The 26,522-nt window shown below is 59.7% G+C and overlaps 1 protein-coding gene across 4 annotated transcripts in view; it reads right to left on the bottom strand.

Annotated features, from left to right (window-relative positions):
* GALT (galactose-1-phosphate uridylyltransferase) overlaps nt 1–26,241 on the bottom strand; it is a 95,019-nt gene extending 68,778 nt beyond the window's left edge. The window contains exons 1-11 of one of the 4 annotated variants that reach the window (XM_050943647.1): nt 26,124–26,241; nt 22,643–22,812; nt 21,152–21,227; nt 19,524–19,572; nt 18,433–18,562; nt 17,124–17,180; nt 13,510–13,632; nt 13,003–13,135; nt 9,868–9,951; nt 9,209–9,363; nt 3,329–4,697 (exon numbers count right to left, since the gene is read on the bottom strand). In XM_050943647.1, the coding sequence (XP_050799604.1) occupies nt 4,602–4,697; nt 9,209–9,363; nt 9,868–9,951; nt 13,003–13,135; nt 13,510–13,632; nt 17,124–17,180; nt 18,433–18,562; nt 19,524–19,572; nt 21,152–21,227; nt 22,643–22,812; nt 26,124–26,199 (1,149 nt within the window). In that variant the 5' untranslated portion in view covers nt 26,200–26,241 and the 3' untranslated portion in view covers nt 3,329–4,601. Of the gene's footprint in view, nt 1–3,328; nt 4,698–7,773; nt 8,749–9,208; nt 9,364–9,867; nt 9,952–13,002; nt 13,136–13,509; nt 13,633–17,123; nt 17,181–18,432; nt 18,563–19,523; nt 19,573–21,087; nt 21,228–22,642; nt 22,813–26,123 lie in introns of those variants that run through there. The other 3 variants (XM_050943649.1, XM_050943646.1, XM_050943650.1) reach the window with 3 other exon arrangements.
* Nucleotides 26,242–26,522: the final 281 nt, after the last annotated feature.

Raw genomic sequence — 26,522 nt, 5'->3', positions numbered from 1 at the left:
TGCTCAACAGCCTGCTGTCCACTGACGATGCAAAGCAGAGGGTGACTGCAGGGGAAAGCAGCAGCTTTCCTGCACTCTGTTCTGGTCGGGTTTTCAGGCCAGGCAAGGTGCCTGAGTGCTCAGAGAGGGAGAATTAGCAACTCTGCTTGTCCTCGGTAACGCGTCCTGGGATCTTTAACTTCCCGTGGCCAGAGCCACCAGAGAGATGAGAAGGCAGCTCACTTAAACATCTCATTTGAAGGGCAAGGGGCCCTGATCCAGCCACCTGGAGAGGGGCAAAGTGAGAAATGGGGCACAAGGAGGCACATCACGCTGAGCACAGATGGGGTCCACCTAGCAAGGAAGGGGAAGGGGATCTTTGGCTAGAGACTGGCTAACCTAGGTTCGACAGGGGCAGGAGACAAAAGCCCACAGATGAGCCCAAACCATGGAGACCTGGGTGAAGGATTAGAACCTGGGGGGGACATGGTTCCATCACAGCAGGGACAAAGGAGAGACCAGAGGGAATAGAGAGAGAAATCTAACAAACATCTTAGATCTTGGTGCACTAATGCGAGAAGTATGGGGAATACACAGGAAGAAGTCAAAATACTAGTGAATAATCCCAATTACAACATACCTGGCATCACAGTATTGGTACAGAAGGGTCCAGGAAGGACAGGCAGGGGAAAAAGGAAGGAGGTGTTGCCTTTGTATCTGGAAGATGTCTACACCTGCACTGGTGTTGACGTAGAAGGGGGAGGCAGACCTGCTGGAGGTCTCTGGGTAAGGATAGAAGGGGTAAAACAAAGGTGATGTCATGGTAGGTGTCTACTCTCAACCACCTAACAAGGAAGAAGAGGTGGACGAGGCTTTTTTAAAACAACTAACAAGATTGTGCAAAGCACAGAACTGGGAGGTGATGGGCACGTCAACTACCCAGACTTCTGTTGGGAAAATAGCACAGCAGAGCAGATTATCCAGCAAGTTCTTTGAATGCATCGGAGACAACTGCTTGTTGCAGAAGGTGGAGAAAGCAGCTAGGGGATAGGCTGTTACAGATTTGATCCTGACAAAGACGGAGGAACTGGTTGAGAAGTTGAAGGCAGAAAGCAGCTTGGGCGAAAGTGCTCATGAAATGATCGAGTTCATGATTCTAAGGAATGACAGGAGAGGAAACAGCAGAAAAAAGGCAATGATTTCAAAAAGGCGGAAATTAAACTCTGAGAATTGATAGGTAAGATTCTGGCTGTGGCAAGCAAGTCTAAGGGGAAAAGAATTCAGGAGAGCTGGCAATTTTTTATAGAGACACTATTAAGCACATAAGAGCAAATTATCCACTGCATAGGAAAGACAGGAAGAGACCACACCTGGCCTAACCAGGAGATCTTCAGCCACCAGAAACTCAAAAAAGAGTCATACAAAAAGTGGAAACTAGGTCAAATCACAAAGGCTAAATATATAAAAAACAACCAAAGCAGGTAGGGACAAAAGTGGAAAGGCCAAAGCACAAAACGAGAGTGCACTGGTGTCACGGAGTGTGGGGCAGTCCGGCCCTGCACCCCTCTTCCTGGGACCCACAGTGACTCTTAGCCAGCCAGTAAAACAGAAGGTTTATTGGACAACAGGAACACAGGTTACAGCAGAGCTTGCAGGCACAGTCAGGACCCCTCCACCGAGTCCTTCTGGGCTTTCAGGGTGCTTGGATCCTAGCTAGGATACCCTGAATTCCGCCCACCCAGCCCCGAGCCCAAACTCAAACTGCTTCCCTCCTGCCACTCCCTTCCTTTGTCCCCCTTCCCGGGCAAAGGTGTTGACCTTTCCCCTCCCTTACCTAGCTCAGGTTACAGGCCTTGGCATCGTCCATCCCCTAAAGTCCTGCCCTGCTCTCCCACTCCCCACACAGACAATCCCTACTGCATCACAACTGGCTAGGGACATAAAGGGTAACAGGAAAACGTTCTACAAATACATGAGAAGCAACAGGCAGACCAAGGACAGGGCAGGCCCATTACTCAGTGAGGAGGGAAAGACAATAACAGAAAATGCAGCAATGCAGGGCCGGTGTAACCACTAGGCGAACTAGGTGTCCGCCAAGATTTGAGGGTGCCAAAAAGCAGTGCCCCAAATGTTTTTTTTATGCTATTGCTTAGGGGCAGGTACCTGTCAGTCTCCAGTGCTCTGGCCACGCCAGCAGCCTCTTCACCTCGAGTCTCCCCCACTTGCTTGGGGGCCGCTCCTCCTCTCAGGCTCCCCGGCCACTGCCACCACAGCTGCCTGGGGGCGCCGCTGAGGGGAGACACAAGGGGCCGGGTTCGGCTGGGGCAGCAGCAGGCAAACTTTTGGGCCTGAGGGCCGCATCGGGTTTCAGAAATTGTATGGAGGGCTGGTTGGGAGGGGTGGGGGTTGTGGTCCAGCCCCCACCTCCTATCTGCCCCTCCAGGACTCCTTCCCCATCCAACTCCCCCTGTTCTCTGACGGCCCCTCTAGGACCTCTGTCCCATCCAACCACCCCTGCTTCCTGTCCCCCGACTACCCCCAGACCCCCGCCGCCCCATCCAACCCTTCCTCTCATTCCTGACAGCCCCCCCCCCGGGACCCCTGCCCCATCCAACCATCCCTTCTCCAGTTCCCCTGCCTGCCCCCTGCCGCCCCATCCAACCCCTCCTTCCTGATTGCCCCCATTCAACCCCCTGTTCCTCCCCCGACCACCATCCACACCCCTGCCCCCTGATCACCACCCCGAACTCCCCTGCCCTCTATCCAACCCCCCCGCTCCCTGCCCCCTAACCGTGCTGCCTGGAGCACCGGCAGCCCACACCAGAACATGAGCAGCAGCCCCAAGCCAGCCAACCCCAGCAGCAGCCCCATGCCTGCTGGTTGGAGCAGCCCCAGCCCCTCTCCCTTTAATCGGTTAAATGATATAATTTTAATCGTTTAACCAGTTAACTTCTTAATATTTCCCTCCCTGAGGGCCACGGCAGGACCCCGATAGCTGGATGGCACCAGGCCGTGGGACACCAGCGTGATGGAAGCAGCACGCGGTCACACGCGGCTGGGCTGGGTGAGCGAGCGGGGATAAGGGTGCCTGAGCCGGGGGAGGATAGAGGAGAAGTGGAGGCTGCACACCAGGAACTCCCACGCGTGGCTTTTCCTGCTGTACTCCCTTCAGCACCAGGGCAGGGGGGCCAGGCACTGGGGAGGAGATCAAACAGCCCTAGGGACTTCCAGGTGGGGGGGGACATGGCTTGGGAAAAGGGCATGGGGGCAGCCTGCCTCTGGCTGATCGGCTGGGCCCTGGGCTGGGCTGCTCTGTGCCAGGGGACTGGGGCGCTCCTGAGTGCAGGCTCTTTCCCGGCCCCAGAGCAGAGGGAGTTCTGGCCATGGGTCAGACCTACAGGGTGCCAGGTGACCCCGGGGGTGCCCCGCAAGGCAGGCGCTGAGCATTACACCGGCCCCGGAGCAATGAATACGAACGAGCCGCTGATGAACATGGGCAGCGACAGCAGGCGCAGTGGCTGATGGGCCCTTCCCATGTGCCAGGGAGAGGAACCAGCCTGTGGGGAGGTGCCCTGGGCCTGGGCCAACCCATGTGCTTTGTTTCTCATCCTCAGGGCGCAGGAGAACAGCAGGACTGGCAGCCCCAAGGATCACCAATCTCCAAACCCTGCCCCCCGCCCACAGGGCAGAGGAGGTTCCTTGTACAGCACCGATCACAGCCCTTGGTATTGCTGCCCCCACCACGGCTAGAGCCACCCACGACCAGCACAGGGGGTGGCTGTGAGTCAGCATCAGGGAGGGGAAGCCCAGAACTGGACTGGCAAAGGCTGCCAAAGGGCATCGGCTCAGCTGGAGGGGGGAAGCCTAGGGCTGGACTAGCGGAGAGTTATGGGTCAGAGCAAGGGGCATCAGCAGAGCTGAGATCTGGGGGTTAGGATCACAGGGCATTGGCAGAGCTGGGTGGGGGAGCCCGGGGCTGGGATAACAAGGGGACTGCGGGGCAGAATTGAGAGGTGTTGGCAGAGGTGCCTAGGGTAGCTGGCCCAGGCCTTGCTCAGACTATCTGGCTCCCTGAGCTGCCCCCGCCCCCCTTTGAGGAGCGCTGCAGTTAGTCACCAGTTTTAAAGAGACTCAGAAGATTCCCCAGAACTCAGAGCCACAGGGCAGGGGGGTTTCACTGCCGGAGCGGCTCAGGAACACGGACGGACTCGCATGGCAAAGGAGATTTCCAGAATGACCTGAAGCCAGCGCTCAGCACTAGCCCCTTCCAGGGAGCATCTTGCAGCATCTTCCACCCAACCAAGGGCAGAGCTGGGAGAGCTCAGGCCTGGGGAAGAGGAGCTGGAGGCAGAGAAGGAGTCTGGTTCTGCAAGACAGGCAGCACCCACCATTCCCACAACGCCAGACCAGGGAGGGTGTCGCCTCCCGAGAGAAATCGGCTGCTGGCTAAATCTCCAGGCAGAGGCATTAGACGAGGCCTGATTCTCCCACAGGCGATAAGGATCCAGCTCTGGGTTCCAAGCCTGGGGGCACAAGATGGGCTCCGTGCATTAACGCACATCTCCCTTTTGAGCTGGGAAGGTTGCAATTTCAACTCTGAAATCTCATCCAACGCCTGTGTATTAAGCAGCCGGGCAGGCTCTTTGCATTCCCGCATGCACCAAGGCCGATCTTTCACCGGGCTCTCTCCACGCACGTTGCAGCTGTGACACATGGACCTGGGGACGTTCATGGGGAAAAAACATCACTCACAAATCATTTATTGGTAGGTAGCAAATTACTCCTGACAGGGAGAACATTTACCCGCTCGGCGGCTCCGGCCAGCCCCCAGGAGACCAATTACATACTTGACAATAACACAGGTCTCATTAGAGTGTTGCAGGACGTTTCTCTTGTGATAATTACAGAACTCACGAGAAAAAGCCAGAGCTACAGCAAGAATCATCTGCCCGCATAGCGGCACCTTCCACCTGCCACTGTCACAGCCCTGGGCAGCCGCGAATGAGCTTGACTTGCCGCGTAACTACCATCACAGCACTGGCGCTGGAAGTGCCAGAGCCCCCGGGGCTCCCTCGAGCCCGGGATCCCGACTCTGCACCAGGTGCTTCTGAGGAAGATGCAAGACACCCAGGGCCAGCGCTTCCATTTAGGCGACCTAGGCGGTCACCTAGGGCACCAGGATTTGGGGGGGCGGCATTTTGCCACCGTTGGCGGAAATTCGGTGGCGGAGGGTCCTTCTGCGTTCCAGGTCTTCGGCGGCAATTCTGCAGCGGTTCACTCGCTCCGGGACCTGCCGCTGAAAGCCCCAAAGACCGGGAGTGCGGAAACACCCCCCCGCCACAGAATTGCCACCGACCGGGAGCGCCGAAGGACCCCTGCGGTGCCAAAAACCCTGGTGCCGCTCCTGAAGATACCTCCTTCCCCAGCCCCTTATGGGATAAGCCAGCCCCAGGGGGATTCTCCTCCAACCCTATTAGTTAGAGGCTGGGTCATGCCTTGAGAGAGGAACACTCAGATCCATTGCAGAAGCTACTGGGATTTGTGTTTGTTTTTAAATCCTCAGGGTCCTCGCTCCAGCCAAGTAAACGCCTGCTAGGCCCTCGGTCGCAGTGATATCTAGTGGCAGAGAGTCCCACAAGCTAACCCTGCACGGTGCTGCTTTGCACTTCATTGACCATCCCCTGCTCCGGGTGCCCTGGGGTTGGTGAATAGCTGAGCCGGGCCTCCCTTCTCTCTCCCAGGCCTTACTTTGTATCTCTGTCACATCCTCTCTTCCTTATCCCCTCTCTAAAGTACCTGATCCCAGTCTGTGCAGGCTCCCTTCATCCTCCCCAGCCCCATAATCGTTCTCACCCCCTGCCTGTGACGCTATGAGCTGGGGTGCCCAGACTGGCACAGCTTCCCAGGAGGCCACCCCACTGATTTCTAGAATGACACAGCTGCATTTCTGTATGATTCCTCCCCTACTCCACCATGCACTCAAACATCTCTGCGCTCTTGACCACGCTAAGCACATTAGGCCGCCCATAACGATGCATCAGACTTTCCCAAGGTCTCCTGGGCACCCAATGCAAGGGCTGGGCTCCTGAGTGAACGCAGACCGTCCTTCCTCCCTGGAGTGTCTCCTCCCGAGGGCTCGGCTGCTGCCACACGCAGCGGGGCTGAGCCTAGCAGGGGCCTGGGCAGCACACCCCTTCACTGGGGCTGGGCCCTGAGAAATACATGTGATGATTAGATGCAGGAAGAGAAATATGTGTGATTGAAGCAGGAACACGCCGATGTCTAATGACATAGTGCAGACAGCACTCAGCCCCGCCAGGCTCGGGCCTCGCCGCCGGCCCAGCCGCTCCAGGAAGGGACTGGAGAAAAACCTTGTAGCCAAGCAGAGTGGCAGGAAACCTGGGGCTCAGCAGAGCAGGTGTAGTGGGAGTGGAGGGTGGGCCAGAGGGGGGAGCTAACAAGCATCTCTCCGGTCTGGAAGACGTCCCTTCTACAGCGCAGTGCTGGGGCATCAGCAGTACAGTGACCCCCCCACACCTGGGGTATCAGCAGTGCATGGCTGGGGCAGGGGGTCAGCACAGCGCCTCCTATCAGTGCCAGGGCATCGGCAATACAGTGCCCTAAGCAGTGCTGGGGAGACTGTCAGCGCAGCGCCCCCTAGCACCCCTGGGGGGGAGGGCAGTGCAGCGTCCCGGGGGGGAGGGAGAAGATCAGCACAGCGCCCCCTAGCACCGCTGGAGGAAAGCAGCACAGCATCCCCTAGTGCCCCTGGGGGTGGAGGGAGAAGGGCAGCGCCGTGCCCGCTAGTACCCCGGGGGGGGGAAGGGCAGTGCAGCACCCCCTAGCGCCCGTGGGGGTGGGGAAGAAGGGGTGGCGATCATCAGTGCAGTGCCCCCTAGCGCCTGTCGGGGGGGGAAGGGCAGCCCAGCACCCCCTAGCGCCCGTGGGGGGGGAGAAGAAGGGGTGGCGATTGCCAGCCCAGCACACAAATGCTGCCAGCAGCAGCAGGACAGAGAACGTGACAGGTCGCGAGGAGGGGGTGCCTGGGACGCTACAGCCAACAGCCGCAAGAGGGGCTGGTACCTGCTGCGTCCTCACCCACAGCCGCCATGGTGCTTGGGACGGCATCACCCCCGTGGCATCATCTCCCAACTTCTTCAAAGGCTGCGGCTGGCCCCTCGCCCCCAAGCACGGGGACGGAGGCTGCTCCGGGGCGCAGGCCTCAGGGAACGAAACAAGGGTTTACACCTCACTCACCCTGAGACATGGGTCAGTCACTGCGGCCATTCTGGGCCTTAGTTTACCCATCTGCAAATAGGGATTGGCTCACTGGAAGGGCGGCGGATGGGGAAGGTTTAACGCATGGACATCACTGGAGGGAGACACGTTGGCAGCAGTAAGGGGGGAGGGGAGGTGTGGTCTGAGCAGCAGGGGCTCCCGAAACACCCAGCCGGGCTGAGCCTTGGCCACTTGGGCTCAGCCAAACAGGCCCTGCAGGATTCCTTGACTGCACCTCCCATGCGGGGCCGGGTCCTTGTATGGGCAGGGCAGCGGTGCAGGGGACACAGCGTGACAGCAATCGACCTAGAGTGCTCTTCACACACCCCAGAGGGAGACAGCACCGGGGGGCACCATGCCTGCTAGCTGCCTCCCCCCAGGCAGAGACATACATACAGCCCCCACCCCACAGGCCCAGACACTCCAGGCCAGAGCCTCGGCTGGCACAGATCCATGGAGAGCTCCAGGGAGTTGCAGCGGCTGAGATCTGGCCCCAGAGCTGCAAGCCAGCGTTGCTTCGGTTTTAGGTTTTATTGAAACGAGTGAAAAGCCAAGCGCCCACAGGCGGCATGACAGAGCAGGCGCTGGCCCTAGCACACAACAGCAGGGGGGCAGCAGGGGCAAAGGGTGGGAGTGATGGGCCAAACCTCAGACATGAGGCTCTGAGCTCAGCAGTGGGGCACGGGCTGGCACTGGGACTGGCATGTGGAGGGCTGGAACTGGAAGCCTCAAAGACTTAAAAAATCTACAGAGAATTTGTCCGTCAGCAGCAGTCAGAGGGATGCACAGGGCTAGGGACTCTGGACCGCTCCCTGCCACAGAACTGGGCCCCTCCCTGATGCACATGGGAGGCAGGAGCCCACAGGGGTTACTGGGTGACACATGTCACTCCCTGACCCCCTCCAGAGCACCCTTTCAGTGTATGCCACAGCGCCCCCTGCTGCTGACACAGCAGGCTGACACCAGCTCTCCACCCGCTGCAGCCCGGGCGCTCCCATGGGGTGACAGCCCCCCGAGACCCAGATCTGAGGCTGTGGGGAGCTCACCGAGCCAGTCACCAACGCCAGGAGCCAGGGCCCTCCAGTGGGCGCACGGTGGATGGGACAGGAAGCCCGTGGGCCCTGTACTGGCTGCTTCTCTACAGGGGCAGACTCGGATGCCTTCTGAGACCTGCAGCACTTTCCACGTGGCTCACAAGTGACACGAGTTTGCAGGTCTCAGCCTCGCCCTGAGTGGTGACTGCCATTGCCCCCAAAGTGGCCTGTCCAAGAGATTCCACCATGCTCTGCCCACCAGCCCCTCCAGCTGCAGAGGAGATCCCCTCAATTCGCACTGTTCACCAAAACGAAGTAACTGAGTGCCAGCATGCAGCCGGTGGCCCCCCTCTGCAATGTGCGAGCTCCCCTCCTCGTCCAAGGCAGCTCGTCACGCCGCCTCCCGCGGCCGCACCCTGTAATGCTCCTCGGGCAGAGCCCTCAGGCGCTCGGCGGCCTGCGGGGAAAGAGGGCACGGGTGAGATTCTGCCCAGAGAGCCAGGGGGACCGAGACCCCAGGCGGCTGATGGCAGAGAAATCGGGGCCTGATTCCTGCAGTTCAGGAGTGTGGCCTCTTGGGAGCACCGAACCCCTATGCCACAGCCCACCCTTCGGTGGGGGGGTGAACTCCCAGCCTGCAGCCCTGCCCCTGCCCCCGCCCCCGGGTGCCCGACCTAGGCCACTCCTGAGATCACCCCGCCCCTGGTGCCCAGCCCAGTCCAGCCCCACAGAGCCCGCTCTTGAGATCACCCCGACCCCGGTGCCCAGCCCAGCCCCACGGATCCCACTCCTGAGATCACCCCGCCCAACCCCACAGAGCGCACTCCTGAGATCACCCCGCCCCCGGTGCCCAGCCCAGCCCCACGGACCCCGCTCCTGAGATCACCCCACCCTCAATCCAGGGCTCCTGCGCTCACCTGCTCTGGCGTCAGGTCCCGCTGAGCCTGCGCCAGCATCTCGTAGCCCACCATGAACTTGCGGACAGCGGCCGAGCGGAGGAGGGGCGGGTAGTAGTGGGCGTGAAGCTGCCAGTGCCCACAGTCTGCTCCCAAGTGAGGCCCCGTGGGGGCACCTGCCAGACACAAGCCCACCAATGATTCCAGGTACCAGTCACAGGACTGAGACTCTGCTCACATAGCCTCCGAGCGGGCACCGTGACCGGCTGGGGCTGCATTTGAACCGACAACCCCACATGCCAGTCCCCTGAGCCACCTGGTGCCCTGACTAGCTCCCCTGTGCACCCCTCAGCCACGTACCATGCCAGTCCCCTGAGCCACCTGGTGCCCTGACTCGCTCCCCTGTGCACCCCTCAGCCACGTACCATGCCAGTCCCCTGAGTCACCTGGTGCCCTGACTCGCCCCCCCATGCCCCCCCAGCCACGTACCATGCCAGTGCCCTGAACCACCCAGTGCCCCAACTTGCCCCTCTGTGCCCCCGCAGCCACGTACTATGCCAGTGCCCTAAACCACCCGGTGCCCTGACTCGCCCCCCCATGCCCCCCCAGCCACGTACCATGCCAGCCCTGAGCCACCCGGTGCCCCAACTCGACCCCCTGTGCTCCCCCCAGCCACGTACCATGCCAGCCCATGGAGTAGGGGAAGGAAACCTCAAAGAGGTTGTCGTACTTGGTGAGGAGCCTTTTCATGATGGAGGCCAGACCTGCAACACAGGGACAGCGAGTGGTTGGTCACCAGCCCTAACCCAACCCGCTCCCAAGCCCTCGGCCTGCATGGGGGCACAGATAGCAGGAGAGTCCTTGGCGCAGACGAGGAGAAAAGCACAAACACTCTTCCCTGGATGGCAGCTGGGCCTGGGCAGAATCTCACTCCCCACTTCCAAGGCAGCTCAGTGCCCGGGCAGCGAGCCAGTCAGCAGAGACTTGCTCTCCAGAGCTCGTGTTCCAAGCCAGAGCTCACATCAGTCTGACCCCTCAGCCTGGGCGCCTACCTCGAGGCAGGGCCAGTTCGGGTCACAGCTCTGAAGGGAGCTACTATGGAAACTAGGGGCCGTGCCCTTATGGATCACAGTGAGTGTTGACTCTGAAACCTAATGACAACACGAACACCAATGTCATTAACTACTTCACTGCGGGTAAGAGCTTGCAAGGAAGAAGAGCGATCGTGTCACCAATTGGTTGGATACAGAATGCACCTCATTCTGGCACCGCTTGAGGAGGAACGCTGCTCATCCTTCCTTCCCACTCACCAACCTAACTCCTGGTTCAAACTGCTCCGGTGCCTCTGGGTAGAGCCCAAATCACCACCCTACTCTGCACAGCCACTCCTTCCCAAGTGCCTCTTGGACAGGGGAAGCTGCCCTGAGGTTAACCCCTTGTTCACTGGGGGCCAGGCAGTGCCCCTGCCCCATCCCAGTGTTTTCCCAGATTCCAAGGCCAGATGGTGATCATCTCGTCTGCCCTCCTGTGGAACACAAGCCTGGAACTGCCCCATAATAATCCCTAGAGCAGAGATTTTGGAAAAATACCCAGTTTTGATTTTAAAATGGTCAGTGATGGAGAATCTATTACAACCCTCGGTAAACTGTTCTAATGGCTAATTGTGCTCACTTCAACATTTACACCTTGATTTCCAGTCGGAATTTGTCAACTTCTACTTCCAGCCATTGATCGTGTTCAACTTCCTCTGCTGGACTGAAGAGCCCACTGCTCCCCGTGTAGGTACCTAGAGACTATAATCAAGTTACCCCAGAACCTCCTCTCTGTTAAGCTAAACAGACCAAGCTCCGTGACTCTCACTGTAAGGCAGGTTTTCCAATCCTTTAATTTTTCTCATGGCTCTTTGATCCCTCTGCCATTTATCAGCATCCTTCTTGGATTGTGGGCCCCAGACCTGGGCACAGGATTCACGCAGCGGTGGCCTCAGTGCCAAATACAGATGTAAAATTACTTCTCTATTCCTACTGGAGATTCCCATTTGTGCCTCCTGGGATCGCGTTAGCTCGTTTGGCCACAGCATCGCACGGGGAGCCCATATTCAACTGATTATCCACCATCAACTCCCAATCTTTTTCAGCATCACTGCTTCCCAGGATAGAGTCCCATATCCTGTAAGCACGGCTCCATTCTTTGTTCCCCGATGGATTCATTTCTATTTAGCCCTATTAAAATGTAAGCAGAGTGTTTGCTCGATCCAGATGGCTCTGTATCAGCGACCTGCCTGCTTCGTTCTTCACCTCTCCCCCCGTCTGACATACATCTGCAAGCTTCCCAGAGCCCCAGGACCTGATAGGGGAGCTTGTACCTCGCACAGAGCCACCTGCCCTCAGCACAGCGTCAGGCTCCCCCACCTCCGGGTCTAATGGGCTGAACACAGGGCAGGCAGGTAGGACGCCCACGTTCTATTCCTCACGGTCAGTGAGTTGGGACATACACCAAGCACCAGCCCAAGCCTGGCTCTGGAAGCTTCCTGAGAGTGTCATGGCACCATGCAGGGACAAGCATGGGGGACTCAGCCTCCCAGCAGCCCCACATCCTGAGCCCAGCTCCACACAGAGCACCTGGGGAAGTGAGTAACAGAGCTGCCCTCTGATCCCTCGTGGTGGGGCACACAGCCGGAGCTGCTCTGCCATGCTCCGGAACCCCCACTTCTGATTTCATGCCTTGCAAGAGAAGGAAATGAGAACAGGGCGCTGGGGACCCTGCGATCCACCAGCAGTGAAAGCAGGGGGTGGGTGAGACAATGGGAAGCAGTGACTGGAGCTGCTGTGAGAGACAGGCACACTGCCTGCATTGCAAATCCAGCACTGCCCAAGAACCTTTCAAACTCCGGCTGCCTCCAAGGGAGGATGGGACAGGACTGAAGCCGACTCCCCTAGCTGCTGCTTTTGAGACACTGGAGAACACAGTAATGCTCCAATCCCTTTATGAATGCAAAACACAACCCACTGCAGGCACATCTGCTTGAGTCTGTGGACTGCCTGAAACAACAGCTCTGAGATGTGCAAGCTATCCCCAATCAGCTCAATGGGGTGTTCACTCTGAAGCAGAATGATGATGTTACATGTTCATATGATTAACTATTTCATTGCTGATCAGAGCACACAAGAAAGGAGAGGGTTGCATTGTGCCGATTTTCATAACAGGCTATAAACACGCTCTCATTCAGGCATCAAAAGTGGGTACAGCTTGAGTGCAACAACTTCTTCCCACGCTCACATCCGAACCCCACATTTGCAGGGCTGAAAGCAATTTACAAACCCTGACACCTCACAGCTGCCAGCCAGGTAGAGCAGCATCATTACCCCATTCTACAGATGGGGAAACTGAGGTAAGAAAAGCTAGGGCTCCTTGCCTGGTGTCAGAGCCAGGAAAAGAACCCAGAGATCTGGCTTCTGGTGTTAGGCACTGTGCCATTCTCTGATCCCTTGTTCTGCTGTTAGCCACAAGGACAGATGCCTCACGCTGCTTCTCAACCAATGAACAAAGACTTCTGGTGAAGGATGGGCCAGTGGGCCAAACCGTGGGACAGTTTAAGGTACAAGCCCTGCCTCTCGCCCACAGCTGGAGCATGGCAGGTGGTGGTGCGAGCAGCTGTGAGGGGCCAAAGGACATTCTACCCCTGCTCCAGGCTCCTCCCCACGGTCCATAGGGCGGTTGTGGGTGCAGGCAGCAGCCGCCTCCAGAGCAGAGCATGCAGCTGGGGTGGAGGGGGGGCATTTCCACCCAGGGGCCAGGACGGGGCAGCCACTTACTGTCTCTCTCGCTGTCGCTGAGCTCCTGGAGGCGGCAGACCTGACGGCGGGGCAGGAGCAGGGTCTGGAACGGCCACACAGCCCAATAGGGGACCACCACCAGCCAGTCCGCATTCTCCACCACCAGCCGCTCCTGCAGGGGACAGTGCTCTGTGCTGAGGGGCTGCATAGCTGGTACCACCAGCCCTGCAAGGCAGGGTGAAGCCAGGGGCACCAGGGGCAGGACCCAGGGGTCCTGCCAGGCCACAGGCCTCTGCCCCGCGAGCCAGGGCAGATCTCCCGTGCTGGCAGCAGTGGCAGGTGCACCCCGCTGCAAGAGGGTTTCGCACACACCGAGCTCGCTGAGCCCCACCACAGGGGGAAGTTACTCTTAGGAGAAAGGGCCTTGCCTAAAAGGAGTCCAGACCTGGTCCTAGCAGGATCTGGAGCTTGTCCCCTCCCCGCTGCCTCTTGGGTGAGCCATGACCAGCCCCAAAGGGAGCCAACACCCCTGCCCGCAGGCCCTACCTTCCTCTGGGCCTCCAGCTGGGCGTACTCCAGCAGCAAGGGCACGCCGCGCTCCTGGAGGTGCTGCCGCTGCGTCCGGTCCTCCAGCTGGGCTTCGTTGGGGAGGAAGTTACTGGCCCAGACCTGGGGGGGAAGGGGAGCAGCTGAGACACAGCGTGAAGCAATGGGGTGGCTCTGCAGGGTACTCCATGCAGTGGGCACCAGTGAGGACAGCAGAGACCCCCCAGCTGTGATGCCAGAGCGCCACCTGCCTGCAAGGACGGGGCTGAGCACCTGGTGCCCTGTTACTTCCCTACTCCCTCCCCATGTCCGACAGAGTCCCCTCCCTGATTCTGTGAACCCCCCACCCCCGTCTCAGCAGGGGACCGAGCCCAGCTCTTCCCCCACCACCCAGCTGCCCCATCGCCAGGGCCCATCCCCTCCCTGGTCTCACGGCCACCAAGAGGTTGTCAGCGCGTGCCCTGATGGTGGGTTCTGCAAGGTGGAGACCCACCAACCCCACCATAGCCATCAGGTGGGCCCGACAACATCCCCATGACACAACTGGGGGTGGGGGAACAGCTGGCTGCTCTCAGAACAGCCCCTCCCCCAGGCCTTCAATCCATGTCGTTTAGATGCCTAGAGTGATGATGCTCCCGCCCAGGGGGCAGGACAGGGACCATTCCCCAGCCTGACCCCGCTCACCACAGGGATGTTTTCCTGCCAATAGCCTCAACTTCCTCCCTCTAAATCTCAGCCAGTCCCTCTGCGCTGCCTCCTAGGATCCCCCAGAAACTAGAGTCAGATGTTGGGGCCACAGTGATTGTTCAAACCTCCTGCATAACCCAGGCCAGAGAGCCCCACCCAGAGATGTCCCACGTCCAGCCCAAGAGCATGTGAGGAGCTGGAGTGGAAATCAGAGGGAGACCCCAACTCTCCATTGGAAGCACCCCCCCGCCCCCCATGGCTCACCACCCACTCCTTGAGACTGGTGCCTTGTTTCCAGTTCGTATGTCTGGCCTCAGCTCCCAGTCCCTGGAACTTGTTCTGCCTTTGATTCAGATGAAAGAGGCTCTCCCGTGTAGGCACTCGCAGCCCACGAGTCAGCCAGCCCGTATCCTTCCCTCGGATAAGATTGAGCTCTGCAGGTGTCTGTTTGGCACCTTCCCATGACCGTGACGGCCCCACACTCCGCCATTCCTGGAGGTGTGTGTGACTGATGCTCCTTGAGCTGTCCCGCGGCCAAGCCTGGCAGATGCCCTCTGCTTGTCTCCTCTCAATCCCCTCTGATCAGACCCTTTGATCAATGGCTCTTCCCTGGCCTCCCCCAGCTCATCCCCAGGTAAGCAGCAGCCAAGCCCCGAACAAGCTCCGCAGCCCAAGCCCCGAGGCCCCCCCCACACAGTGCCCCTCTCAGCATTTCGCCCGTCACTGGACTCGGGCCATCTAACAAGGGGAGATCTGGGCGCTGGGTCCAGCCCCTCGGGACTCGGTGGCTCCTGCACCGGAGACAGAAAAGCTGCCCCCATTCCGTGACCCTTTCTACACCGGCTGCCCATTGCCGTAGCCTCCAAGGGGTGCCCGACACCCACCTGTGCTGAACTGCGGCCAGCCAGAGCTGCAGGGAGAATCTCAGCAGCCCGGCATGAACCCTGCTTGGGGGCTGTAACTGGGGAGATTTCTATGCACACAGAGGGGCTCAAGGTGGGATCTTTAGATGCCGTTTGCCAGGCCGGGCTGCAGCGGACACCTGACCAGCAACAGGGGCCCAAGGCACCCTGCCCATGGAGGACTGAGGGCACCAGGAGCCGATGACAGCAGAGCCTACAGCAGCTAAGGTGTTTCCCTGGGCACTCTCCCCTCTCTAGGGAGCTGGCAGCACCACTCATCATGGGGAGACTCCACTGGCTCCCTGGGCAGGGGCAGATGGCACATCCCTCACCCCCGGAGAGTCACCACGGTGGAGCTCCAGAAGTCTCTCCCCACACAACTAGCGTGGGGCTGGGTTCCCAGCTAAACAGGGAGGGCCGAGGCAGAAGGTGGCACCAGTGAGCTAGCAGTGGGCCCCCCGAGGGAGGTGTAGGGGGCAGGGAAGCCCACCCTGCCCCTGCAATAGCCAGCAGGGCTGACGCTAGCCAGAGCGGGACAGCTTTGGCAGCTAAAGGGTCTCTCGCTCGCAGCTGTATCCCGAGGGCGGAGACCTCAGCAGCTCTCTGGGAGCACCAGGCAGGATTGCTTCACATGCTCCCAAGCGGAAGGTACAATCCCCCCTCAAATAGCTCTGGCGTTCGGCAGCCGCCTCCCAGCACCAAGCCCAGCCTGGAACCGCCAGGGGAAGAGCCATTTGCAGGTTTATGCTGCCACCTGATGGTGAAATTGTGATCTACAGCCACACGGGGCAGCTCCCCTATTAACGAGGGAAGGTTGAGGTTAAACAGCCGAAAATATATAATGAGCGTCATGGTGCTGTGGAAATGCACCTGTCGTGTTTCCCAGACTAGAAAATGCCGGGGTGGGGGCAGGAGGGAAGGGAGTTGCTCTCAATGAGAAAAGTATTTTTTGAAGATGAACAGCAAAGAGGTTTCAGATTTTTACAAGGTATCTGGTCTTCCCTCAGTTTGCTTTCAACCAGCAATCGTGCGCACTCCAGGGTTTCATCATTGTAGGGTCCAGCACAGTGGCTATGAAGTTCTATTAACTCCTTTCTAGTTACCGCTACAGCCGCCTGCCCACGCCACCAAACAAAACAGGGAGAATCAGGAGTGTTTTGTGGGAGGAGAACACAACACGTGGCCCACAGACGAGGCCAGATCTTCAGCTGGCACAAAGAGGCGTGCCCTTCTGAAGTCAAGGTAGGTAAGTCAAGATCTACACTGGGTAAGGATCAACCCACATAAAATTACCTGGGCATCCAGACAGCTTAGGATGAACAAATGGGAAGGTGCATTTATGGGCCACTCAATCTTAGTGGACCCACATTGGGTCAGGGTTAAGCAGTATCGGAAGGAACAGAAAGGATTGTACTGGTGAGATTAGGGTGGTCCCTCGGCTGGGCTGTCAGCACCTGGGACCAAGGAGTGAGGGAATCCCAAGTTTGGTGACGCTGGTCCTCTCCTTTTCGCCCTGCCCCGGTTTGGACAGGGAGACGGCACTGGTCAGTTTCACCGCCCCCAGGGATCGAACCAAAACCTGGTCAGGAAAGTGACGGCACCACCTGACACAATGCTCAGCCCATCACCCCATGCAGGAGGCAGGTCCCTGGGCAGAGGAGCTGAGGGGTGAGATCAAACTTCCAGCAGCCCAGCTGCAGAGTCGGGGCCTAGATGATGGACTTGACTGCTAAGTGAGACCAGACCCGACACAAGGCACTGGGGACGAGGCAAGGACGGAGACACGGGCTAGGAATCAGACTCCGTGGCTAGCCCCGCATTGCTGTCTGGGCAGTTCAGACGTCGGGAGGAGGAGTTTTAAACACTCCTGCAGGAGCGATCTGAACACTGCATAGAGTTGCTTTTCAGAGAAGATCAAGGGAGGAGCAGGAGGGTGCCAAGATGCCCCTTCCCCTCCTCATAACACAACCCACCCACCCCCGTCCATGGTGCAGTCCCTGGTGTGCGAGCAACCAGCTCCCTTACCTGGCAGTGAGGGTGAGGGTTGGAGCATCCCATCATGGCCCCTTTGTTCTCAAATATCTGCAGAGAGAAGGGAAAAGAAGCTCTTGGGACACTATTCTAATGTCAGCTGGCGGCAGCTGCTGGCAAGGAAGCACAGCGTAGCAGTTGGAGCATTGCCTTGAGAATATGGACTCCACAGTTCTATTCCCTCCTCTACCACTGAACAGCCTTTGCAAGTCGCTCACCCAGTCTGTGCCTCAGTTTCCCTATCAACCACTTGGGGGTGATACTGACTGGGCTCTGGGCGGAGTGGTTCAACGCACAGATGTAGCGAGATGCTGAGACCCCGGGTGGACAGGGAGGGAGGCCGGCCAAGCTCAGTGGGGGTACTGCAGAATCCCTTTGCGGCTCTAGATCAGACTCTTCCACACGGGCAGAGGAAGGTTCTCTCTCCTTAGACCCTGGAAGTGCACATGGCCAAGGGAGAGGGGAGCCCGGAGTGTGTCTCTGGGCCAAAGGTAGTGGTCTAGCAGCACAGGGAAAGCCTCAGGCTATGAGTGAGGGGGCGCAGGGACCCGGGCACCAGTGAATCAGTGAGGACCCGGAGGACTGGGAGGAAGGTGGGTCTGGCTCTCCAAACCGTTAGGCACAACGGCCAGATGGCAGCACCACTCTGGCTGGGATACAAAGCTGGTGAGGCCGCAGACACTCTGCCCAGCGCAGACCATCGGGGGCAGGTGGTGAATGGCAGGGGCACAGCAGGGGCAGGCGAGGGGCACAACACGCCCGCTACCATTTTGTGCTTCTAGAGGCTCTCAGCAGCGCCCGGCGCTGCAGCAGCGTTAATGGATTCGACCTCACAACCGAATTGGTCATCCTCCCAATTTTACAGGTATGGAAACTGAGGCACAGAGCCATCACACAGGTGAGCCAGTGGAATAGAACCCAGGAATCCTGGCTCCCAAGTGCTCTGCGCTCACTGCTAGAGCCCACACAACGGCAACAGTGCCCCCTGGCTACGCAGAGCCTCACCCTAAGTTGGAGGAAAGTCATTCAGAAACTAACCCCCTGCAGCAGGTGGAAAGCACCAACTGCCACTCAGAGACACACACATCTGGGCACATCACAGCCTGCAGCACGGTGTGAGCAGCTGCCAACCATCTGATCCCTCCACACCTGTGTGCATGTGCCTGGAGTCTGCACTCCCCTCACCCACCCCTAGAGGGTGCAATGCATCTACGGGGGGGGGGGGGAGCCAGCCGCTGCCCATGCTGCACCCCTACAGGGCCTTTGCCCACCGCTGCACTGGGGGCGTGGGTGTGGCACTCACCTGCACCCAGGGATAAGAAGCACCCAGCTCCACCGCGAGCTCCGCCCACTTGTCAATCACTGCCCGGATCTCTGCCAGCGACATGAGGGGCAGTGTCAGGTCAGACCAAGGATGGAAGCACATGACCTTGCTGCGAGACGGGAGGGAGAGACGGCTGTGAGTGCATGAGCCCTGGGGGTGGGGAGGAAGGTGTCTCCCCCTCACTACCACCACCACCCAGCTTCCCAGACCCTCCCAGGAGGGCTGCAGGGCATTGGCCTTTGCAGTCCCACAACAAGCAGCCACTGCAGTTGGCACTCAGCCCCCAGCCCCACCCCAGGCAGAGTCAGCAGAGAGGCCATGGAGATGGAGCTCCCCCACCACCGCCGCTTGGGATGGTCCCAACACTGCCTGGCACGAAGACAGGTCTCCGGCCCCTTTCACAGTTCCCCCAGGTTCCTACGTACCCAGAACAGCGGGTCTGACCCAAAGCGATGGAGACGCTGGGCTGTTTGCCAGCGTTTCTACGGGGCTCCAGCAACCGTGAATGTGCTCAGCCTCGCAAGCCCATGTCCCTCCCCACCCCTTAGGAGCAGCAGGTAGGGCAGCGGCACTGCCCCTATTTAACAGGGCAAAGAGAGGGCACGTGACTTGCCCAGGGTCACCAGCAGGTCAGCGGCAGAGCCAGAGCTAGAACCTGGGAGCCAGCAAGGGGCTGCAGGTGAAGGAAATAGCTTCCAAATGCCCTGCAGCGTTAACCCCCCAGGGACATTGCTGCCATGTGATTCTCCTGCCAGGACCCAGCTGGAGGGGACAGTGGACAGGAGAAGTGCTCGGGAGGGGAACCAAAGCCAAAGGCAAGAAAAGCGTCCACACAGAATGCCCCCCTCCGCAGATGTCCCAAGGCCACGTGCTGTGTGCCGCCCCTTCCAATCCAAAGCCGGGAACCAGGCAGTGTGGGGTAGCGGGCCGGCTAGAAACCCTACTGAGCTGCAGGGCCCCAAAGCAGCCGCAGGGATAACACTGCTCCCTCATTCTGCTCGAGCACTGCATTTGGTATTAGGCCCCTAAGGGATAAATGACCTCAGCAGAGGTCTCTAGGCTTCATTTACCAAACTCCTCGGGCAGATGCAGCTCGGAACAAGGGGTGGTTGCAAGCATCTGGGGAAGAAGAGAGAGGAATGAGCCAGAGATTGACGGCGAGTGGGAACAGCAAGGGTCAGGGATGAGCAGCACCAGCCCTGAACCAGCGCAGCGCCAGCATTACCTGCCCAGCTCCGCCGACGCCCCTCAGTCCCAACCCACAGCCTTTCCTGCTACGCCAGCCCGGAACTCCCCCTGCATATCTAGCTCCACCGCTTCCCGCCGGTCCTGACCCACAGCCTCTCCTGCCATGCCAGCCCGGAACTCCCCCTGCGCATCTAGCTCCACCGCTGCCCTCAGTCCCGACCCGCAGCCTCTCCTGCCATGCCAGCCCGGAACTCCCCCTGCGCATCTAGCTCCACCGCTGCCCTCAGTCCCGACCCGCAGCCTTTCCTGCTACGCCAGCCCGGAACTCCCTCTGCATATCTAGCTCCACCGCTTCCCGCCGGTCTCGACCCACAGCCTTTCCTGCTACGCCAGCCCGGAACTCCCCCTGCGCATCTAGCTCCACTGCTGCCCTCAGTCCCGACCCGCAGCCTTTCCTGCTATGCCAGCCCGGAACTCCTCCTGCACATCTAGCTCCACCGCTGCCCTCAGTCCCGACCCGCAGCCTTTCCTGCTACACCAGCTCCGAACTCCCCCTGCGCATCTAGCTCCACCGCTGCCCTCAGTCCCGACCTACAGCCTTTCCTGCCATGCCAGCTCCGAACCCCCACTGCACATACAGCTCCACCGCTGCCCTCAGTCCCGACCCGCAGCCTTTCCTGTTATGCCAGCTCCGAACCCCCACTGCAAATACAGCTCCACCGCTGCCCCTCGGTCCCGACCTGCAGCCTCTCCTGCCATGCCAGCTCCGAACTCCCCCTGCGCATCTAGCTCCACCACTGCCCGCCGGTCCCGACCCGCAGTCTCTCCTGCTACGCCAGCCCGGAACTCCCCCTGTGCATCAAGCTCCACCGCTGCCCCTTGGTCCCAACCACAGCTCCAACCCTGGGCCCTGACTGAGACAACACACACAATCACACCAGCAACGAGCACCACAGGGGGCGTTACCGGGTTCCCGGGCTGGTCACAGCAGCTGGGCTCTCGGGGCAAGTGAGCCCTGCAGGGGGCGGTACGGGGCTGGCTACGGGAGCTGGGCTCTCGGGGCAGGTGAGCCCCGCGGGGGGCGTTCCCAGGCTGGCCGCAGGGGCTGGGCTCTCGGGGGAGGTGAGCCCCACAGGGGGCGTTCCCGGGCTGGCCGCATGGGCTGGGCTCTCGGGGGAGGTGAGCCCCGCGGGGGGCATTACCAGATTCCCAGGCTGGCCGCAGGGGCTGGGCTCTTGGGGGAGGTGAGCCCCGCGGGGGGTGGTACCAGGTTTCTGGGCTGACTGCAGGGGCCAGGCTCTTGGGGCAGGTGAGCCCCGCAGGGGGCATTCCCAGGCTGGCCGCAGGGGCCAGGCTCTCGGGGCAGGTGAGCCCCGCAGGAGGCATTCCCGGGCTGGCCGCAGGGGCCAGGCTCTTGGGGCAGGTGAGCCCCACGGGGGGCATTACCAGATTCCCAGGCTGGCCGCAGGGGCCGGGCTCTCGGGGCAGGTGAGCCCCACGGGATCATTACCAGGTTCCGGGGCGTCCGGCTGCAGTGCTGGGAAGTCATTGTCAAAGACAAAGGTGTTTGTGTACTGCGGATTCACCTTTACCAAGAGAATGAGAGGCGGGTTATAAGGACAGGAGCCCCAGGGCTCATGAGAGAAGGCACCCAGAGCCCTGAGTCTGCTCCCCACCGGAGCTGTGAGTATCCTAACTCACAGCCCTGGTATACCCACAGCTCACAGGCATGGAGCCCCTTCCTGCCAAGCCCCACTGTCCATCAGAGCCATGCACGGGGGGAGGGGGAAGGGGAAGAGAAGGGTGCCCAGAATGCACTGCCGTGAGGCATGCCCCTCCTTTGCTCCCCATATGCGCTTGGAGCAGGGAGAGGGATCCCATGGAAGTCGGAGCGGGCGGGACTGCACCCTTCCCTTTGCACATGGGTACCTGTTTCCCTCACCCCCTCAGTAAATCCAGGAGCAGAGGAGCTGAGCTCAGGACTGGGCCTGGCACTTGGGCTTTCAAGGCTCCCTGTTGCCACTCGGTGCGGCCCAGAGGCCCCCAGAGATCAGCACGGAGGGTCTCGGGCCAGCAAGGGGCACACTAGAGGAAGAGGTGCCTGCTAGGCCCTCTGACCAACCCTTGGGAGGCCTTGCCAGGTTCCACAGAGGGGCACGGTGGGCTAGGACCGCCCTCCCCCCCCCCACACACACTCTCTCTCTCTCGGCAATCTATGGGCCCGGCGCCTCCCAAGCCCTGCTGGCCTTGACAAGGGGCTCCCAGCAGGGGCCTGAGGGCGGCGCTCTCCACAGGAATCCCTGGCTCTGGGGAGATGATGGCGTGAGGAGGAGGAGGAGAGATGACCAGCCACAAACCACTGGGAAATGCAGAGAGCTACAGGGGATGGATAAACTGGGCACCACCCTTCCCCAGATTTGTGCCCCCAACCCATTTCCAGGGCTTCTGCTGAGCAATGGGGCTTCCCTTGAGAAGGAAAGGCTCCACGTCCCAGCTCCATCCCCCTGAGCCACCTGGCCTGGGCCTGGGCGACGTGCCAGTTCCCACAGATGGGGATTTACGCACATCGAGGAACACACAGATTCCAGCACACTTGACGGGGATCTCCAAGCAGTCTAACGAGCTCTCTTCTGTGGGTCAGACACTGCAACGGCGACACTACTGCATGTCTACGCTCACGGCTCCCTCACTGAGACAATGCCAGGTGTGGAGTTAGGTCAGGGCTGAGAGCCAGGACTCCTGGGTTCTATTCCCAGCCTTGGGAGTGGAGTGGGGTTTAGTGGGTTACAGCAGGGCAGGGGCTGGGAGTCAGGACTCCTGGGTTCTATTCTCAGCTCTGCCACAGATTTTCTGCATGACCCAGGACGAGTCACTCCCATTCTCTGCCGCCAGCTGTTAACCCCGCTAGCGATACCCTTCTCCTGCACACAGGCACAGCTCCATTCACTGGTGTTCACTTGCTGGCAGGTCCCCAAGGGCCCTGACCTTCCGGGCGCAGTACCTCTCCATTGGCTCGCACTGCTCCAGGGCACAGCGGGTTGGACAGGTCACAGCGAGGGACGTCCTCTTGCGGGGGTTTCTCCACCTGTCCCTGCCAGGGACGCCTCATCCGGTGGGCGGACACCAGCACCCAGTCATCCCGCAGGGGGTTATAGCGGACGTGCTGGTGCTCTGGGGAGAGGAAAGGAACAGAGATGTGACTGCGGCAGAACCTGCTGGCCTGGGAAATGCTCTACTAAGGCAGCTAAAGTAACTGATGCATATACATCTGGGCTGAACATCCCCACAGCCCAGACACGGATCCAACCCGCACAGGCAGATGGGGAGGGTGTTGAGGGTAACACCTGCCAGAGAAGCAGAGCAACCTGTTACCTCCAGCTGCTGAGAAGAGGGACTGCACTGGGATTCCTGACCCCGGGCCCCGCTCTGGGACTTCATATTTCACAGCCCCTGGCTAGTAGACGTCGGATTAGTCCCACTCACAACTACTCCACCCTCATTCTCCTGAGATGCGTGGGGGGCAATCTATGGGTGCTCCCGGGTTTGGTTCCAGATCTTGCTCCCAGCCAACTGTCCCAGCAGGGCTGCTGCTCAGAGCTCTCTCCAGCAGCCCTGGGCAGGATGTAACTCCTGGCATCACCATGGTCCCACAGGGCTCTGAACTGTAGGGACCTATGTCACGGAGTTGTGAGAGACAAGGCCCTGCACCCCCGGCTTCCTGTGATTCACCATGACTCTCAGCCAGCCAGTAAAGCAGCAGGTTTATTTAGACAACAAGAACACAGTTCCAGACAGGTCTTGCAGGTAAAGACAACAGGACCACTCCCCCCCTGTTAGGCCCATCTTGGGGTCCCAGGGGCACCACAGCCCCACTGGGGGGTCAGAGCCCCATCTGGGCTCCCCTCCATTACACCAGCCAGCTCCTGAAACTCTAACTCCCTCCAGCCTCTCTCACTCAGCCTCTCCCCAGCTCCTCCCCCAGCCTTTGTCCAGTTTCCCAGGCAGAGGTGTCACGTGGGTTGTCAGGTTACCTGCTCAGGTATGCTCCCTCAAGGCCAGTCTCCCATCCCCCAATGCAGATCGTCCCAGCCAAACTCCCCTGCAACCTTCCCAGGCCAACACTCCCCACTCAGCATTCAGCATTCAAAGACCACATACAACCTACCATTCACGGCCATGAAAAACGTGTGAAATCTGGTCTTTTGTGGGTTTTTACCCTATAGTATACAGATTCCACAGGGGAAACCAATATTTCTCAGATTGGGGGTCCTGACTCAAATTGGAATTGTGGGTGGGGGTCACAAGGTTATTTTAGGGGGTTGCGGTATTGCCATCCTTACTTCTGCACTGACTTCAGAGCTGGGCAGTTGGAGAGCGACCGCTGTTGGTTGGGTGTCCAGCTCTGAAGGCAGCACCCTGCCAGCAGCAGTGCAGAAGATAAGGTGACAATGCCATACCACGAGTCATTACAAACCTAATTTTCCTATGCTAATTCCCCCCTACTGTTACTCACACCTTCTTGTCAATGTTTGAGATGGGCCACCCTCATTACCACTACGAAAGTGATTTTTCCTCCCTTGGTATTCTACTGTTAATTGAATTGTCTCGTTAGACTGACTTCCTCCCCGCCCAACCTGGTAAGGCAACTCCCATCTTTTCATGTACTGTGTATATATACACCTGCTACTGGATTGTCCGTTCCAAGTATCTAATGAAGTGGGTTCCAGCTAATGCCCAAATAAATTTGTTAGTCTCTAAGGTGCCACAAGGACTCCATTATTTTTGCTGATACAGATTAACAAGGCTACCACTCTGAAACCTAATACCACACCTGCCATCCTTAGCTGCTGCCTTCAGGGCTGGGCTCCCAGCCAGCAGCCGCTGTTCTCCCGCTGCCTAGCACAGAAGGCAGAGCCGCCGCCAGCAGCAGCCCAGAAGTAAGGGTAGCAGTCCTGCAAACCCCCCCACAATAACTGTGTGGACCCCCTGCTCCACAATTTCTTTTCAGGTCAGGACCCCTACAATTACCACACTGAAATTTCAGATTTAAATAGCTGAAATCATGAAATTATTTTTAAAATCTTATGACCATGAAATGGACCATGAATGGGTAGGGCCCTAATTGTCGCCAGCAACTTCCTTCCAAGCCTAGCCATGCTTGGTTCTAAAAGCCCCAGCTTCCAAAATCAGGTTAGAAGATGAGACCCTCCGCTTTCATTTAAGAAAAACAAGGAAGGTTTCAGTCCTCTCAGCTGCGGAGAAAAGCTGGCTATGTGACACCTCGGCAGCTCAAAATCCAGAAAGAACCTACAGTTTATTAGTTTTAATATTGCACGATTTTGGGGGCCTGATTCAAGAAGGTCTGGTGCTAGTGACCCATCGAACAATTGCAGTGGAAATATTCAGAGCCTGGCTAGTTTCACTCTACTGCTGCAACCAGTGGGGTGCCTGAGGAATAGGGCTGGTCCATAGAGGCTCCCATGCAGGGAAGAGGAGGGGGGTCTCTTGGCAAGGCCTGAAGCAGTCTCCCTATTTGGAGGGACCTCACTCCTGTTAGCCTCACAGCCCCTCCGCTTCACACAGAGGACCTCATGTTTTAAGGGGGAATAAAATCCTTCCCCACCGCTGTTCAGTGAGCGATGTTGGAAAAATAGACCAGGCCGGGGGGGGGGGGGGCACTGTGGGGCAATGGGATGGGGGTGCCAGGAGGCAAGGCTGGGGAGATGGGATGTCATCATTGGGGGGCATGTTGGTGCTGGGGAGTGAAGAGGAATGAGTTGGGGAGAAGGTACTTGGGGGATAAGGCGTCAGGCACTGCGGGTGTCAGGGAACTGGGGGGTGGAGCAATGGGGGGACAGGGCATGCGGGAAACATGGGGGGTGCAATAGGGGACTGGGCACTAATGGGGGGCGCACCGGGGGGCGATGGGGCACCAGGCACTGGGGGGAGGAGTAATGGGGGGGTGCGATAGGGGACCAGGCACTAAGGGGGGGCACCAGGGGGCAATGGGCCCCAGGCACTAAGGGGGGAGCAATGGGGGGGTGCGATGAGGGACCAGGCACTAAGGGGGGGTCACCGGGGGGCGATGGGGGAACGGGCAACAGGGGAGGGGCACCGGGGGGGGCGATGGGGCGCCAGGCACTAAGGGAAGGAGACCGGGGGGCGATGGTGGACCGGGCACTAAAGGGGGAGGAGCAATGGGCGGGACGGGCACGCGGGTGCGATTGGGGACCAGGCACTAAGGGGGGGAGTCCGGGGGGGCGATGGGGGACCGGGCACTGACGGGGGAGGAACAGTGGGCGGGACGGGCACGGGGGGGGCGATGGGGGACCAGGCACTAAGGGGGGAGGAGCAATGGGCGGGACGGGCACGCGGGTGCGATTGGGGACCAGGCACTAAGGGGGGGGGGGGAGACCGGGGGGCGATGGGGGACCAGGCAGTACGGGGGCGGCCCCGGGGGGGAGCGAGCCGAGCTCTCCTACCGCTGGGCTGGAAGGACCCGACCGCCGGCCCCGTCCCGCCGGGCCCCGACCTCTCGGACTCCGAAGCCGCCTCCATCCAGCCCCCACCGGCCGCCGCCTCCCCGTCACGTGACCGCGCAATGAAAACGGACACCCTCCCCCCGGACATGAGGCGCGCGAGCCCCGCCCCCATCCCCGCCCCTTTTGTGGGGTCTGTCACTGACCCCGCCCCCCAGCCTGTCACTCCGGGACATCGCAACCTAGGCCCCGCCCCCATCTGACCGCTCGGCCCCGCCCCCACCGGTCACTGCGGGACAGCTCCGCATGCCCCGCCCCCATGCCGAATGCTGCTGGCTGCGATTGGCCGGCGCGCTGAGCCCCGAGCGCTCCCATTGGCCGGCGCGGAGCGGGCGGTGCCAT

This window comes from Gopherus flavomarginatus, chromosome 3 (genome assembly GCF_025201925.1).
Source record: "Gopherus flavomarginatus isolate rGopFla2 chromosome 3, rGopFla2.mat.asm, whole genome shotgun sequence".
In the NCBI taxonomy this organism is placed as follows: Eukaryota; Metazoa; Chordata; order Testudines; family Testudinidae; genus Gopherus; species Gopherus flavomarginatus.
This window is presented reverse-complemented; position numbering and strand designations above follow the sequence as displayed.